The sequence below is a fragment of the Dipodomys merriami genome, unplaced genomic scaffold, assembly GCF_024711535.1.
Source record: "Dipodomys merriami isolate MVZ:Mamm:240054 unplaced genomic scaffold, mDipMer1.0.p SCAF_56, whole genome shotgun sequence".
Classification (NCBI taxonomy): Eukaryota; Metazoa; Chordata; class Mammalia; order Rodentia; family Heteromyidae; genus Dipodomys; species Dipodomys merriami.
In genome coordinates this window covers 6,122,919-6,140,487 of record NW_027206135.1, presented here as the reverse complement: position 1 = coordinate 6,140,487, position 17,569 = coordinate 6,122,919, and the positions used below count along the sequence as shown (strand labels likewise).

Here is a 17,569-nt window from a genome sequence, read left to right as displayed (position 1 = left end):
CTTTCCAGTCCAGTGTGTCCCAGGTGGGTTGGGGAAGGAAGCAAGCATGAGTGTCAGCTACAGATCTCCTGGAGAAGTGGCATCATAGCAGACAGTCCCTGGATGCGCTGGATTTGGTACCAGTAAGCGTTGTTAAGGCTCCGTAGCTCTGCTAACAGGCCCATCAGCTTTGCATACAGAAACCTATGGAGGAAGCAGTGAGATCCTCATGGAAAAGGAAGAAAAAGAAGGCAGCTGGGAATCTAGTCCCAAGGTTCTGATCCCCTGTATTGTCCCTCAATGAAGCTAAGTCTGAACATTAGAAAAAAAATCATAGCCTGACAAGAGAAATTTACTGAAAATTCTAAAGAACCCCAAGGGGGCCTCTGATACTGCTTTCTCTGTTTTTCCTACATCTCAAGTTCAGAAGGCCAAGTATGAAGAAAGCCCTAGATTTGCCAGAACTTCAACTGTATAGAATTTGAGGGTCTATCTAACCTTCTAGAACTTGTTTTAGAAGGTGTGTGTGTGTGTGTGTGTGTGTGTTCTGTGGTATAAAGTGCCCCCATTTTAGCAAACTCACTCATTGAGGAATGAGCAACACAAGTGACACATAGCTCACAGCATGGAGATCTTAGTCTACTGAAACAGGACCTGACTTTGGTCATAAAACTGTAAATGATGATAATTTCAAGGAAAATGACAACATACAAGGAACTGGTTCAGTGAAAAGGAGAGGAAGGGCCAAAGAAGAGTGAACGAGACTCTTAAAAATCTGTGTTATGGGGCTGGGAAGGTGGCTCAGTGGTAGAGCGCTTGCCTTGCATGCCTGAGGCCCTGGGTTCGATTCCTCAGCACCACATAAGCAAAAAGAAAAAAGCCAGAAGTGGCGCTGTGACTCAAGTGGTAGAGTGCTAGCCTTGAGCTGAAGAGCTGAGGGACAGCGCCCAGGCCCAGAGTTCAGGCCCCACGACCAGACCCAAAAAAAAAAAAAAAAAAAAATCTGTGTTATTCTGGAGAAGTTGGAGTGGGGAGGTGGTGGATATCATCAATCTCAGGAATGCTATTAGACAGCTTGTTCTACTACTTTGCATCTCTACTGAATAAAAAGATCTGGAAAATGTGAGATGAAACGGTAGCAATAACAATTTGGATAATGGAATTGTGTGTGATGGGCATGGCCAGAGGGAAGGAACAAGAAACCTGGTTTCCTAAAGGAAAATATAGTTTAAAAAAAATCATCCTAAGGTCAGCGTTTCCCTTAGCTCTTCTTTTCCAGTAAAACCTTCAAGCCCCCAGCATTTTTCCTTACCTATTTCCAGGCCTTAGCTGTTGTTTCTTGATGTAGCTCTCCAGAGTCAGTGCCATCTCCTCTTGCAGCTGATCAATCTCTTCTCTTTTGGTAACTCCAGGCCGATCTAGAAGATAAGATAGGAGCTGGGAAGGACAAGGTTGTGGTGGGAAGGGGGAGACCTGTATACAGTGTCCAGGGATGGTGTATAGATTTTTCTGTAGGTTTGAAGGCTAGACAGCTGCGGGGGGTGGGGGTTGCTGAGAGATTGGGGAAGAGGTGGTGGGACAGAGTTTCTGGGCTTTGGGAAATGCTCACCAGGAGAGAAGAGGGCCATGGCAGCCATGAGTACATACTCTGGCTCCTGGAGTTGCAGTCGTTTCAGTGTCCCATGGAAATGAAAGAGTAACTCCAAATATTCTTCCTGGAATCCCACTGTGAGAGGTATTTGACTTAGGACCTCCAGGCCACCCTAGCATATCCCATTTCACAAGGATACTTGCCCTCTTCCTGTTATAGCCTTGTCTCACCATGGACTCCATCTTCCATTCTGTAGCGAAGAGGCCCACAGAGGAAGTTTTGTGTTTGGAGACAGAAAGTAGTATTGAGTGAGATTTGACATATTTCTAAAGCAGCTCCCTTGAGAAGGGAGATTTGGTCTTCCATGGGCAGGGATCTATTGAGAACAGGAAACAAAGACATTTTACTCAAACCTAAACTTCAGAGAGGGTAGGGAGCTTCTGGTCCTGGGTGATGCACTTAAACAAACCTTGGAATTCAAGACTTGGTGCTTAGAAAAGCTGGGATCAATGAGTTTTGGGGAGTGATTTAGGGGTTGGTGTGAAATTTATGAAGCATTTACTCCCTGAAAGATGAGGTGAGGCCACTCACCGGAAAAGAGGTAGATCCTTGGTAAACTTGATGATTTGCTGCACCATGAAAGTGTTGATATCTGCAAAGTGCGCAAGCAGAGGGAGCACAGGGGCCAAGGAGGTCAGGGGCTGGTGGTGATGGATGAACAGGTAAGCTGGAGGCTGCAGAGATCAGAGCATGAGTGAGAGGCCCTGGCCCTAGACTTTCCCTATAGGCCTTGCCAGCCTTATCTTCGAAGGGTTCTTTGTTGAAGACCCTGACCAGGCTGGGGTTTTCTCTTGGTGCATATCATGAAGCCCTCTCCCTCAGGTCCTCCTTAGGAACCCTTTGGTTCCTTTGGTTACTTTCCAGCCCAAATCCTGTAAGTGCTCACCCTGAACCGCACAAACTGGTCAAACATGGTGCTCATGTGGCGAGTGTGGGCTCCCAGGAGGATCTGGACTAGCTCTTTCTGTTCCTTACTCAGTTGTATAGGTGTACTCAGTTGTATAGGTGTTTGCTGTGCCCGCCGCTGCGCCTGCCTTGCTCGTCGCAATGCCAGGGCTTCTGCTGACAGTATCACTGTGTCAAGCAAGATATATAACAAAACAATTGAAGTCAACACAGAGCATCTTTCTGATAGTTCTTGATATGGAGCTCCTTGCTGCAATGCATGAGGAAGGATTGGGGAGAGGAGAGTTTTTAAGGCTTCCTTGAACTTGGATGAATTAGAGGCTTCAGGTGGCAGGGGACTGCTGCACACTTCCAGTAACTTCCGTTAACTATGATTCACTACCTTAGAAAACAATGCACTGTGCTGGGAATGTGGCTTAGTGGTAGAGTGCTTGCCTAGCATGCATGAAACCCTGGGTTCAATTCCTTAGTACCACATATATAGAAAAAGCCAGAAATGGCACTGTGGTTCAAGTGCTAGCCTTGAGCAAAAGAACCTCAGGGACAGTGCCAAGGCCTTGAGTTCAAGCCTCAGGACTGGCCAAAAAGAAAAAAAGCAAAGAGAGAGAGAGAGAGAGAGAGAGAGAGAGAGAGAGAGAGAGAGAGAGAGAGAGAGAGAGAGAGGAAAGAATGCACTGTAGGAAAGAAAGAAAGTATGGAGAATAAAGTGGGAAAAGTGTAAGAAGAAGCTGGGTACAGTGGCACACACTTGTACTAACATATGGAAGGCTAATATAGTAAGATCATGCATTTGAAGGCAGTCTGGTCTACCCAGAATGAGTCAAGACTAGCCTGGGCTGGTCAGATCCTGCCTCATACAGAAAAAGCCAGAAGTGGCACTGTGGCTCAAGTGGTAGAGTGCCAGTCTTGAGCAAAAGAAGCTCGGAGACAGTGCTCAGGCACTGAGTTCAAGCCCAGGAGTGACAAAAAAAAAAAAAAAAAAAAAGGGTGAGAGAAAGGGAAACAAGGAAGGAGGGATAGGGGAATGTGTTTGGAGATGCATTTGGCTTCTGGGGGACATTGTACTGAAGAAAATCTTCATACTTAAAATGCCATCTTGTTTGTATAACATAATTTCAAAGGGGCTGAGATTAGATTTCACTAGATAAAACTACCTTATAGTAGATAGGGTAAAGATTTTTCTCTTTCCTTTTTTTTTTTCACTCAAGGCTGGCACTCTACCAGGCACAGCTCCACTTCTGGCTTTTTGGTGGTTAATTGGATGTAAGTCTCACAGACTTTCCTACCTTGGCTGCCTTCAAACCATGATCCTCAGATCTCAGCTTCCTAGGATTACAGGCATGAGTCACTGATTGCCAATGGGATTTGTATCTTTCAGAGATAGAAATAAGCTTAGATTCCAGGGGCAGTTCCTAGGTTGTAAAATAAGTGATATGGACTGATCATTGTCGTATTTTAATACATACAAACAAGTTCTTTGACTCCTATCTCCAGGAAGTCTCTTGGCAAAAGTGGGAAGTGGTGCTGTGGCTCAAGTGGTAGAAGTCTAGCATTGAGCAAAAGAAGCTCAGGGAAAAGTGCCTAGCCCTAGAACTGGAGGGGGGGGCGGGGAGAGAAGTATAGGAGAAAGGTATTTTAGGTACAGGTACTGGCAACTGTGAAAGTCTTAAGGAAGTGTGCTTGTGTTCAAAGATGGCAGTGAAGTTAGTATGTCTGGAATGGATTGAGCAAGGGTGAAGGGAAATAAAATCTAAAAGGTGTGCAGAAGTTAGTCTATGAGATCATTTGCTTTAAGAGAGATAGGAGCTGTAGCAGATTTGAGTAGAAGAGTTACATAATCTAGCTGAGTGCCAGTGGTTCACGCCTGTAATCCTAGCTACTCAGGAAGCTGAGATCTGAGGATCACAGTTCAATTCCAGCCCGGGCAGGAAAAGCTGTGAAATTCTTCTTTTCACTTAACCATCGCAATCTAGAATTGGAGCTGTGGCACAAGTGGTAGAGTACCAATTTTGAGCAAAACAACAACAGAAACCTAAGGGATAGTACCTAGGTCTTGAGTTCAAGCCCCAGTGCTGGCATAAACATAAATAAAAAGAGAACAGTGACATAAGCTAAAGAGTTCCAAAAAAGTTTATTCTGCCTGCTCCGTGAAAGTGTGCTATGGGGAGCAGAGAAACAGTTAATAAATTCTTGGGATGGTAAGGGATCAACTCACTGTCTTTCCTCATCCCAGCATTTAGACACTTCTGCAACCTGCAGGCTGGGCAGTGGCGCCTCTGGGCCTTGTTAACCTCACAGTTTCCAGCAAAGGGGCAGGTGGGACCAGTGCTTTTGCTGACTGTTCGCCTGTGAAAAAGAGAGAGAGACATGATTAGGACCTGGGATGGCAGTGAGCAGATATGTGCGAATGCAGGACTGAGAGGATATGAATTAAAAGACTTGGCAATCTGGTGACATGGGTTAATCTGAGCTGTGTTCAAAGATCCTCAGGATTGGGCATGATCCATCTTAAGAATTTGCTTGAGAACACAGGACACTCAAAAACCATAGTTAATAGAATACTAGTTTGCTTCTTTGCAGGTAGTGGATTGTGTCCATAGGTTCCTATTATGCTATTGGTTTATATATAGTGTTGTGGTTAGCAAGTAGTAGGGTGTTAGCCACAAGGTAGTTAGAATCAGTTTCAGGAGTAATGTAGCTGGACAAGCCTAGGTGTGTGCCAGGGTTTAAAGGATTTGTATGGGATGGGGAGGGGGGGTAGAGAGGAGAGGACTGTTTCTCTTGGGGAGAAGACTCTCACCTGAAAAAACCCTTGCAGCCTTCACAAGTCAAAGCATGGAAATGATATCCGGTGGCTCGGTCCCCACACACCACACAGTTCCTTGGTTCATATTTGCTATTTGCCATGGCATCAGGTGTTAGGATGATTGTCACAGACGCCTGGGTGTGAGGGAAAGATGTCAGATCTAGGCCACGTTTTACCCTCTTCTCTCCCTTCTACAGAGTCTCTTCTCAAATCTGCCCCACACCTATGCCCCAGCATTGTCTATACTAGAGGCAAGAAAGGTGCTTTTCATCTCTGGTCCTAAACCAATTTCTTACCTGCTCCTCTTAGACAACATGCCAAGACAGGCCACAGAATCTGGTGTGGAATGATTTTCCCCAAGCTCCAATGTTGACTCTGCTTTTATTTTGATCTCAAGGCTGCTAGGAGTTATGGATTATGGCTCTGAGTACCTGGAATACAAAGGACGTGTGTTACATGTAGCCTCCAGGTGCTTTTAATGCCCTATGTAGGCAGGGCACAGACTCTGGACCTAGGGCAAAGAACTGGGTGGGAGGTTTTCCCAGCATGCCCAAGGTACTGGTTAGTGTGGCACAAGGGGAGGTACTCTGGTGGGTGGGGAGCTCATGACTCAGTAGAAGCTGCTCCTAATCAGATTCATGGACGTTCTCCCTGCTGCTGAGCTTCAGGCTTAGATCTGCAGCCTCTTCCTCTTCTGTACCCTGATCCCAGGTAAACTGGGAAAAGAGAGATGTGGAGAGACAGCACACTTTTTTTCACATGCAGCATGTCCAAAATAAGAGGAAGGTGTAATGATTGTGCCAGGTTACCCAAAAAGGAAGTGTGTGAGTGTGTGTGTGTGTGTGTGTGTGTGTGTGTGTGTGTGTGTGTGTGATGCCAGTACTCAGGGCCTGTGCAGTGTCCCTGAGATTTTTTGTTCACTACTACTTACGCTACAGTTTACTTCAGAGTTTTGGGTGGTTAATTAGAGATGAGTCTCGAAGATTTTCCTGCCTGGTCTGGCTTCAAACTATGATCCTCATATCTCAGCCTCCTGAGTAATTAGGATTTTAGGTGTGAGTCACTGGTGCCTGGCTTGCTCTGGTTATTTTTGAGATGGGTTCCCAATTTTGCCTGGGACAAACCATGTTTTAATGACTAATTGGAGATGATGTCTCAAAAAACTTTTCTGACGAGGGTGGCTTCCATCTGTGATCTTCTAGACCCCGGCCTCCTAAGTAAGATTACATGTGTGAGCCACTGGCACTGCCTGAACTCTTAATTTGTTGTTGTTATTGTTGTTGTTGTTGTTGTTTTGTGCCAATCCTGGGGCTTGAACTCTGGGCCTGGGCACTGTCACTGACCTATGTTGACCATAAGCTAATATACTGCCATTTGAGCCACAGCTCCATTTCTTTCTTTCTTTTTTCCTTCCTTCCTTCCTTCCTTCCTTCCTTCCTTCCTTCCTTCCTTCCTTCCTTCCTTTCTTCCTTCCTTCCTTTTTCCTTCTTTCTTTCTTTTTTTTTTGGTCCATCATGGGGCTTGAACTCTGGGCCTGGGCATTGTCCCTCAGCTCTTCAGCTCAAGGCTAGCGCTCTACCACTTGAGCCACAGAGCCACTTCCAGTTTTCTAGTGGTTTATTGGAGATAAGAGTCTCAGGGACTTTCCTTCCCCAGGCTGGCTTTGAATCTCGATCCTCAGATTTCAGCCTCCTGAGTAGCTAGGATTACAGACATGAGCTACCTGTGCCCCACTGCCGTTTCTGTTTTTTGTTTGATTTTTATAATTAATTGGAGATGAGTCTCACAAACTTTCTTGCTCAGGCTGCCTTCTAACCTTGATCCTCAGATCAGCTTCTCTCCCGCGCACCCCCCCCCAACCAACTCCCCCCCCCCCCCGGGTCATGGGGCTTGAACTCTGGGCCTTGGTTCTGTCCCTCAGCTCTTCAGCTCAAGGCTAGCACTGTACCACTTGAGCCACAGTGTCACTTCCGGCTTTTTTGTTGTTGTTTATGTGGTGCTGAGGACTTGAACCCAGGGCCTCATGCATGTGAGGCAAGCACTCTACCACTGAGCCACCTTCCCAGCCCCAGATCTCAGCTTCTTGAGTAGCTAGGATTACAGGTGTGAGCCACTGGCATCAGCTTAAATTAAATAATAATAATAATAATTACATTAGCTGTATAAGAGGAGTTTTCATTGTGACATTTCCATGCATAGTCACAATATAATCAACCCCCCTACTTCATTCTCTCCCCTCTTCCTAATATAATTTCAAGAGGTTTCATTGTTCTACTTTCATACTTGCCAACAATCTATTCTTACTGTATCTATCTCCTTTTATCCTTTCCTTAAAAGGAAATAAACTCAGCTGGGTGCTGGTGGCTCATGCCTGTAATACTAGCTACTCAGAATGCTGAGGTCTGAAGATCATAGTTTGAAGCCAGCATGGAAAGAAAAGTCCACAAGACTCTTCAATTAACCACCAGAAAATCATAAGTGGAGCTGTGGTTCAAAGTGTAGAATGCTAGCTCTGAGCAGAAAAGCTCAGCCCCACGATTGATACCCCCCCAAAAAAGAGGAAATAAACTCTAAAATGTGTCATAAAGGATATATGTATACATATATTTGTGTGTGTATATATATGCATAGTACTAGCTAAGAGTATCTACTTGTGTTAACCTTTTTTTTTTTTTGTCAGTTGTGGGGCTTGAACTCTGGGCCTGGACATCATCCCTCAGCTCTTTAGCTCAAGGCTAGCACTCTACCACTTGAACCACAGCACCACTTCCGGTTTTCTGGTGGTTTGTTGGAGATAAGAGTCTTATAGACTTTCCTGCCCAGACTGGCTTTCAACTGTGATCCTCAGATCTGAGCCTCCTGAGTAGCTAGGATTACAGGCATGAGCCATCAGCACCTGGCTGTGTGTTAACCTTTTTAAGAAGGTTATAGCATTTTATGGATGAGAAAATGGAGACTTGGAGATGTAAAATAACATGTACAAGGGCCCAACACACCAACTCATTTATTAGGTTACTTTATAAATGTCACACAGATATTTCAAATTCAATGTGTCTACAATGGAACACATATACATTGCCACAGATTAAATTCTGTATGACCAAACTTGATAACTATCCCAATCTGAGAAAGTGGAAATGGCGTGGGCACTGGAGTTATATAGACTTGGGTTTAAATTCTGAGCCTGGCTCTTGCTGGCTCTTACTCTTGCTTTTTGTTTTTTGTTTTGCCGGTCATGGGGCCTGAACTCTGGGTCTGGGCGCTGTTCCTCAGCTCTTCAGCTCAAGGCTAGTGCTCTACCACTGGAGCCACAGCGCCACTTCCGGCTTTTTCTGTTTATGTGGTGCTGAGGAATCGAACCCAGGGCCTCATGCTTGCAAGGCATGCACTCTACCGCTGAGCTACCTTCCTAGCCCTGGCTCTTACTCTTTTGTTCCTTTCCTAAGAGTTTGACATGACCAGGATCCAACTGCAGGGGACCCTGGAAGTCAGATATTTTCATAATGGACCAACCCCTGGCCAATGAAGGGGTATTTTATTTTCCTAGGTCAGCACTGAATGCTTAAAGGAGAGACTGGATGGAGAAAGTTGTTCTGGCCTAGGGCTTCCCTATCACTGAAGTATAAGGATTACACTGAGCTGTGTCCTTGAAGTCCTTGCAATTCTTTGAAGTAGGTGTATGTGTTATGGATAGACCTCTTGAGCTTGCTCTTCTATGTACAGGAATGCTCCTCTGTTTAATTGAATTTAGGACCTCTTCTATTGAGGTGACTGGGAATGGAATCTGCTTCCAGGTACCCCTGGCATCCATGACGAATAGGCTTTCAGGGTTAACTGATTTTTTTTTTTTTTCTGGTCCTGGGCACTGTCCCTGAGCTTTTCTGTTCAAGCCTAGTATTATACCACTTGAACCACAGCTCCACAGCTCCACTTCTGGATTTTTTGGTGGTTAAATAGAGGTAAGAGTCTCATAGACTTAACTGCCCAGGCTGGCTTTGAATTGCAGTCCTCAGATCTCAGCCTCCTGAGCAGCTAGGATTACAGGAATGAGGCACTGGCACCCAGCTTTTTTTTTTTTTTTTTGTCAGTCATGGGGCTTGAACTCTGGGCCTGGGTGCTGTCCTTGTGCTTTTCAGTTCAAGGCTAGCACTCTACCACTTGAGCCACAATGCCACTTACTGTTTTCTAGTGGCTAATTGGAGATAAAAGTTTCACAGAGGTTCCTGCCCAGGCTGGCTTTGAACCACTATCCTCAGATCTTAGCCTCCTGAGTAGCTAGGATTACAAGTATGAGCAAACGGCGCCCGGATTGGCACCCAGCTTTGACTAATAGTTGTACCCTCTTCCAACACATCTATTTGAAGCTGGGTCTGAAAAACACCCATGTTGGTTGTGGTCTGGGATTTAAGCTCTCTGAATTTTAGTTCTATTTACTAGAAATAAATGATTAACAACCCTTCTTGCCTAGGTTTATGTTACACATATTACATAAAGTAATTCTTTAACCATGTTTTGATCCTGGAAAGGATCATTCTCCTAGTTTTTTCTTTTCCTCCTTCTCCACTACCTTCTTCTTCCAGACACCAAGACACAATATGGGCCACATAGCCTCTTTGTTCTCCCTCACTCCTTAAAAATGACCAGAAGTCATGACTTGTCATTGCTGTCTCTAGACCTCTAAACACCCACTACTTATTAGCTGAGTTCATTTTTCACTTATCACTGCAGTTAAGCTATTAAATTATTCTCCCTACTCTCAGTTCATCTCCCAACCCATCCTCCATGCGGTTGCTATTTCTAAAATGCAAATTTGATCATGTCTCTCCCCTGCTTAAAATTCTTCATTTGCTTGCCATCACCTTCAGGGAAAAAAAAATCCAACCTCTTTAGCATGTTACACAAAGTCCTTTGTGAGTTGGCCGCTATTTATCAGTCTGCCCCCTTCTGTTATATCCCTACTTCTCTCCTCTGACCCAGTACATTGCATTTGGCTCTAGATGTGCTTAAACATTTAGTGTTCCCTGCACAGGCTGTGCTCACTCACCTCAGAACATTTGCCCTTGTTCTGTCTGGTACAAAAGTCCCCATCTCCCTTCCAGAGGAACCTTCCTCCCCTGGTGTCCCTGATCCTTTGGCCCTTGAGGTCCCAATGCAGTAGGTGTCACCGTTGGGAGTCCAAGGGCTAGAATATACCTATGCACACAAATGTATCACAGTGTTTGCTATACTGCAGAAAGGCATTTATCATATGGCAAACAATTGTCTGCTTCTCTCTGACTCTGTTTCTCAAAGATGGGATGCTAAAGTCAAGGACTGCATTTATTATTCTTTCTTGTTGAGGCAGGGCCTAGCCTCTAATTCATAGACCTGCCTCAGCATTGCAAATGCTAGAATTACAGGTATGAAACACCACACTTGGTTAATGGCTGTGTCTTTTATTTTTTGGATCCTTAGTCTTTTGTTTCATTGTTTTTGGGTGGTACTGGGGCTTGAACTTAGGGCCTCATGAGCACTGTTAGGCAAGTTCTCTGCCACTTGAGCCATGTGTTCAGCCCTTCTTGTTTTAGTTATTTTAAAAAAATTTATTACTATTATTATTTTTATTATTTTGTTTATGTGGTACTGAGCAATCGAACCTAGGGCCTCATACATGCAAGGCAAGTGCTCTACCAGTGAGTCCCACTTTGCCACATTCCCAGCCCCAGCTTTACTTATTTTTTCAGATAGGGTCTTGTATTTTTCTTGGGATGGGGCATCGGTCTCTACCCTCCTACCTATACATCCTGTGTAACTGAGATAACAAATATGAAACCACTATGCCTAACTTACTTGTTGAGATGGGGGTCTTGCTAACTTTTTTTTTTTTGGAGGGGTTCCTGAGATCCTAAACTGCAACTGCTCTTGAGTAGTTGGGATTATAGGGATGTGCTACCATGCCCAGCCCTGAATCTTTAAAGTTTTAAATGCTTCTGGCACATATGATAAATATTTATGACTGAATAAATGGGCCAGAATATAAATTAAGATCTTATTCCAAAGTCACTTTCCCTCTCTGTGTAATCAAGGTTATTATTTGTGACATAAGTATTGAATACATGCATTCATTTGTTCAAGAAATATTTAATAGATATTTCATATGAAGTCATCGGATACATTCTTGTTTTCCTTTTAGCTGCTGTCTCATGACTGTCCTTTGCTGTCTCGACTCTGAATAGTTTTCAGTCTGCTTTATGACTCCATTCTGATTTCTGAACTGTTGCTACATGCTGTTCCTTCCATCCATGTTTGCATTTGATATTGGCCAACCTAACTCACCTGTTCATTGAGCCAGATTTCCAGCCTGGGCCTGCTCTAGCCTGTTTACCCTCCCAGTGTTGGCACGAGTGCTTCATTGAACAGAAAGAGGTCCTTTCATTTGAACCTTGTTATATGCTTTTAATCTTTCTTTAAATTCACCAGTGAGTTCCCATGGTCTGTTGAAGTCAATTGGCTTTCTATTATGCTTCTCCCAATTAATCTCCCTATTGCTTTTGAATCCCTGACAACCACATTCTCTCTTTTGACATATTTTCTCTCTAACCTCTATGTTAGCAAAATGCCTTACACATAAATACTCATTCTGTGTTCTTTGCCTCTCTTTGCCTCTCTCTTTGCCTCTCTCTCTCTCTCTTACACACACACACACACACACACACACACACACACACACACACACACACACACACACACACACACTGTTTTTCTCTCTCTCTCCCTCCATCCATCCATCCATCTCTATTTTCCCCCTGGTATTGGGGGACCAAACCCAGGGTGAAGACCTTTGCATAGATCAGGTAAGCAACTAGCTACTTAGCTATACCCCCAACCCTTTCCCCTTCCATCTATATTGTAATAACTTTCTTTTCTTTCTCCTCCAATGAATTCTCCTTTTTTTCTTAAGCCTGTGAATAGGAACAGCTATGTTTCTCCCTGACCCAAGGCTCATTCTTAACCTTGTTACTTCCTTCCCCTCTGTTCTTCTCTAATTGTTCTCTATTTACAAGGCTCTTGTAGAAAGTAAAAAACACTGTAGTTTTTAGAGTACATTTATAGTCTATGTAAATGTACATTATATATATATTTTTTTTTTATTATTTTATTTTTATTTTTATTTTTTTTTGTCAGTCATGGGGCTTGAACTCTGGGCCTGGGTGCTGTCCCTGCACTCTTCGGCTCAAGGTGAGCCTTGAGCCACAGTGCCACTTCTGGTTTTCCAGTGGTTTATTGGAGATAAAGAGTCTCAAAGACTTTCCTGCCTGGTTTGGCTTTGAACAGTGATCCTCAAATCTCAGCCTCCTGAGTAGCTAGGATTACAAGCGTGAGCCACTGGTGCCTGGCTTCTCATGCTCTTGTTGTTGTTGTTTGGTTTTTCGATGTCCTCATACTCTTGCTGGATTTTTTGGATCATATCTGGCATTCTCCATATGAGCCATGCCTCCAGTCCAACTTTTTTGCTAGTTAATTGGAGGCAGAGTCTCAAGGATTATCTGTCCTAGTTGGCTTTGAACTCTGATCTCAGATCTGACTCAATAGCAAGGATTACAGATATGAGCCATTGGTGCTTGGCATCACTTTTTTTTTTTTTTTTTTTTTGGGTCCGGTCGTGGGACCTGAACTCTGGGCCTGGGTGCTGTCCTTCAGCTCTTCAGCTCAAGGTTAGCGCTCTACCACTTGAGCCACAGTGCCACTTCCGGCTTTTTTTCTTTTTGCTTATGTGGTGCTGAGGAATCGAACCCCAGGGCCTTAGGCATGCAAGGCAAGCGCTCTACCACTGAGCCACCTTCCCAGCCCCTTGGCATCACTTTTGATGCCTCTTTGGCAATGCTGGGGTTTGAATTGAGGGCCCTGTGTGTGCGTGGCAGGTGATCTACCATTTGAACCACCCTTCCTCCCAATCCTGATGCCTCCTTACATTAAATTACATTCAACTCTTTTTTCTGGACTCTTCTCACACTTTCCAAGACTTCTATCACAATACCTACAGCAAAACTGTACCTTCACGTTCACATGCTATCTCTCCCCTACTGAGAACTCTGCCTCCCAAGTACTGGGATTATTAGTAAACACTACCATGTTCATCCTAGAACTTATTTATTTATTTGCTTGTTTTCTTCCTTTTTTTCTCTTACTTCCTGCCTTCCCCTTTCCACTGCTGAGATGGAATCCAGAGATTTGGGCATACTAGGCAAGTGCTCTTACCACTGAGTTATACATCTCTAGTCCTTGTCATATTTCTTGATATTGTCCCCTTTTCTTCTGCTACTGTCACTACACTTAACCAGGCTCTTGTACTTTGATGAGCTGCAGTATCCCCATCTTGGCCTCTCTGCTCTTAGTCTTTCTTTTGTCAAATCAGTCCTGTGTCCCATGCACGAATTATCTAGAAATGCTGTATGTATGAAGGCTTAAATTCTTTGTTCTGATATCCAGGAGCCTTCTATATCTCCTGGAACTTCTCCAACATAAACCTGAATCTTCTTTTTACATGTTTCTTTTATCAGCATACATCTGAGAGATCCATCTTCTCTTCTTTCCCCTTTCTCTTCCTTCATTTGTCTACATTCTACCTCTCCTTTAAGGCTCAACCTAAACCTTAGCTTTCTCAGAAAGCTTTTGCCTGTTTTGGTCCTAGATGATGTCTTTCTTTTTTGGCTTATTACTATTTATTATTATATAATTTTTATTGTAATGTATTTGAACTTTTTTTTTGTCAGTGTGGGGCCTGAACTCTGGGCCTGGGTACTGTCCCTCAGCTCCTCAGCTCAAGGCTAGCACTCTACCACTTGAGCCACAGTGCCACTTCCGGCATTTTCTGCTTATGTGATACTGAGGAATGGAACCCAGGGCCTCATGCATGCAAGGCAAGCACTCTACCACTGAGCCACCTTCACTGCCCTGTATTTGAACATTTCATTATCTATGGTAGGAATTGGCAACTTATGGTCTATGAGCCAAATCTGACTTACTTCCTGTGAATAAGAATGATTTTACATTAAAACTTAAAATAAGAATATTTTGTAACACATGAAAATTATATGAAATTCAAACTTCAGTATCCACAAATAAAGGTTTATTAAAGCATAACTATACTTCTTTGTTTACATATTGTTTATGGCTGATTTTTCCTTCCTGCCTGCCTGCCTGCCTTCCTGTTTCTTTCTTTCTCTTTCTTTCTTTCTTCCTTCCTTCCCTCCTTCCTTCCCTCCCTCTTTCCCTCCCTCCCTCCCTCCCTCCCTCTCTCTGTCTTTCTCTCTCTCTTTCTCTTTCTCTTTCTCTCTCTCTTTCTCTCTCTCTTTCTTTCTTTCCTTTCTTTCTTTCTTTCTTTCTTTCTTTCTTTCTTTCTTTCTTTCTTTCTTTCTTTCTTTCTTTCTTTCTTTCTTTCTTTCTTTCTTTCTTTCTTTCTTTCTTTCTTTCTTTCTTTCTTTCTTTCTTGTTGGTTATGGGGCCTGAATTCAGGGCCTGGGCACTAGCCTTGAGCAAACAAAATCTCCACTTCTGGTTTTCTGGTGGTTAATTGGAGATAAGAGCCTCACGGGGGCTGGGAAGGTGGCTCAGTGGTAGAGCACTTGCCTTGCATGCTCAAGGCCCTGAGTTCGATTCCTCAGCACCACATAAAAAGAAAAAAGTCGGAAGTGGCGCTGTGGCTCAAGTGGTAGAGCGCTAGCCTTGAGCTGAAGAGCTGAGGGACAGCACCCAGGCCCAGAGTTCAGGCCCCACGACCGAACCCAAAAACAACAACAACAACAACAACAACAAAAAAAGAGCCTCACGGACTTTCCTGCCTGGACTGGTTTCAACTGTGATCCAGCTTCCTCAGTAGATAGGATTATAGGTGTGATCCACCAGCACCTGGCTTTATGGTTGTTTGCAAGTTATACCCAGAAATATTGAGTGCACATAATTCACAAAGCTTCAAATTTGATTATTATAAGAAAAGCTAGGGGCTGGGAAGGTGGCTCAGTGGTAGAGCGCTTGCCTTGCATGCATAAGGCCCTGGGTTCGATTCCTCAGCACCACATAAGCAAAAAGAAAAAAGCCGGAAGTGGCACTGTGGCTCAAGTGGTAGAGCGCTAGCCTTGAGCTGAAGAGCTGAGGGACAGCGCCCAGACCCAGGGTTCAGGCCCTACAACCGGACCCCCCCCCCAAAAAAAAAAAAAAAAAAAGAAAAGCTAGCTCCTTGGTCTGACATCTTCAATTATCTTTACTATCTTTTTGTAACTACTTAAGAACTTTGGGGAGCTTGATTTTCCTAAAGTCAATCTTTTAAATGCAAATTAGCTGTTCATTAGAAAGGTGGAAGAAGCCAGAGTAGGTCTAGGGGTAGAGAAGTAGGAGCTCGGTTGGTTGGAAATTGAGAAACTCAGGCAGCTAGATTGCCATGGAAAGGGAGTCAAAGGATCTCAGGCAGATGAGGGACAAGAAGTGTTCTTTTTTCCATCTTCTCTGTTTCTGACCCACAGAGGAAATGTGAATGCACAGAGCATTTAGCTAGGGAAAAGTTGGCTATTTCAGTATTTCATGTTTCTGGTTGTTGAGAAGAGATGGGTAATTCTGATCTCTGAGAACTATTGTATGACAAAGACAAGTTCAGCTATTAATGACTATTTATAATAAGCCAACTGTAGCTGCTGTAACTGCTAAAGCTGGAAGTATTCACCCTTGGGTGACTGAAGCTGTAGAAACAGTTTTACAATGCCCAGATATACTAAAGACAAGAGAATTTAAAGGAATTCTTTAAAAATAAATGAAACCCTCTGTACATCACCTTTATAATAACAATAAATAATAATTTTTTTGTCAGTCATGGGGCTTGAGACTCTTATCTCCAATAAACCACCAGAAAACCGGAAGTGGTGCTATGGCTCAAGTGGTAGAGCACTAGCCTTGAGCTGAAGAGTGCAGGGACAGTGCCAGGCCCAGAGTTCAAGCCCAGCTACTGACAAAAATAAATAAATAAATAAAAGAAAAGAAAAGAAAGAAAAAGAAAACAAGGGCTGGGAAGGTGGCTCAGTGGTAGACCGCTTGCTTTGCATGCATGAGGCCCTGGGTTCGATTCCTCAGCACCACATAAGCAAAAAGAAAAAAGCCAGAAGTGGCACTGTGGCTCAAGTGGTAGAGTGCTAGCCTTGAGCTGAAGAGCTGAGGGACAGCGCCCAGGCCCAGAGATCAGGCCCCATGACCGGACCCCCCCCCCAAAAAAAAAAAAAAGAAAAAGAAAACAGCTGGGTGTCAATGGCTCACACCTGTAATTCTAGCTATTCAGGAGGCTGAGATCTGAGGACCAGGGTTCAAAGCCAGCTCAGGCAAAAAAAGCCCATGAAACTCATCTCCAACTAATTACAAGAAAGCTGGAAGTGGTGCTGTGGCTCAAAGAGGTAGAGTGCTAGCCTTGAGCAAAAGAGCTCAGGAACAGCATCCAGTCCCAGAATTCAAGCCTCATGACCAGCAAAAATAGTAACTAAAGTTATCAGAGAGTTTGACTTGTATATTTTGTCTTATTTCCTACCCATTTTTTTCCTTTAAAATTAAATAGAACAGTAACTATTTTGTAAAGCTCCATTTGATTGGAATAGAATCAATATATAGATTGGTAAATTAGTTTATGAGCCTCATTTTCTCACATCTGCTCTCTGCACCCTGGTAGACTCTACTCAAAAGTTTTGGTACCAAAACATGACCACCAGTGCTACCCGAATTGCAGGAAGAAGCAAGCAAGCCTCTAGGAGAGATGATTTGCATGTTTTATTAGCAACAATAGGTTATCAAGTGTCTTTTTTTCTTTTCTCCAATACTGGACTTTATATTCACTTTACTGCTGAAGACAGATTCTCAATCCCCAGTCCTTTTTGCTTTTAAATTTGTTTTTCAGATAGGGCAAGCCTCAGACCCATGGTTTTCCTCCTCCTAAGTAACTGAAATTACAGGTATGTACTGCCCACCCAGCTTGTTTTTGAGATAATCTCTCCTTAAGTTTTGTACAAGTTCGTTTTGAACTTTGATCCTCCTATCTTAGTCTCCCCAGTAGCTGGAATTACAGTTGGGTGTCACCACATTAGGCTTTTAAAAAATGAATCGTTATTATTAAGGTGAGGTACAGAGAGTTTACACTTAACGTAAGTGAGGTAAAAAGTACATTTCTTTTTGGTCACCCCTTCCCTCACTTTTTTTTTTTTTTAATCTTAAACAGC

The 17,569-nt window shown here is 43.6% G+C and overlaps 1 protein-coding gene across 1 annotated transcript; it reads right to left on the bottom strand.

The window, feature by feature from the left end:
• Nucleotides 1–21: 21 nt before the first annotated feature.
• On the bottom strand, nt 22–5,820 carry Nr1i3 (nuclear receptor subfamily 1 group I member 3). The gene is made up of 9 exons (XM_070000217.1): nt 5,639–5,820; nt 5,337–5,476; nt 4,752–4,882; nt 2,517–2,704; nt 2,162–2,304; nt 1,801–1,946; nt 1,589–1,705; nt 1,292–1,397; nt 22–183 (listed from the first exon to the last, which is right to left on the bottom strand). The coding sequence occupies exons 2-9, from the start codon at nt 5,441–5,443 to the stop codon at nt 54–56; spliced, it is 1,068 nt and encodes a 355-aa protein (XP_069856318.1). The 5' UTR covers nt 5,444–5,476; nt 5,639–5,820; the 3' UTR covers nt 22–53.
• Nucleotides 5,821–17,569: the final 11,749 nt, after the last annotated feature.

Bases quoted from the DNA above. Each gene is read 5' to 3' on its own strand.
- Nr1i3 (XM_070000217.1), bottom strand. From the start codon at position 5,443: ATGGCAAATAGCAAATATGAACCAAGGAACTGTGTGGTGTGTGGGGAC. The intron at 1,947-2,161 runs GTGAGTGGCCTC...TGTTCTCAATAG, and splicing joins AAGGATCTACCTCTTTTCCG to ATCCCTGCCCATGGAAGACC. The intron at 1,706-1,800 runs GTGAGACAAGGC...TACCTCTCACAG, and splicing joins AATGGAAGATGGAGTCCATG to TGGGATTCCAGGAAGAATAT.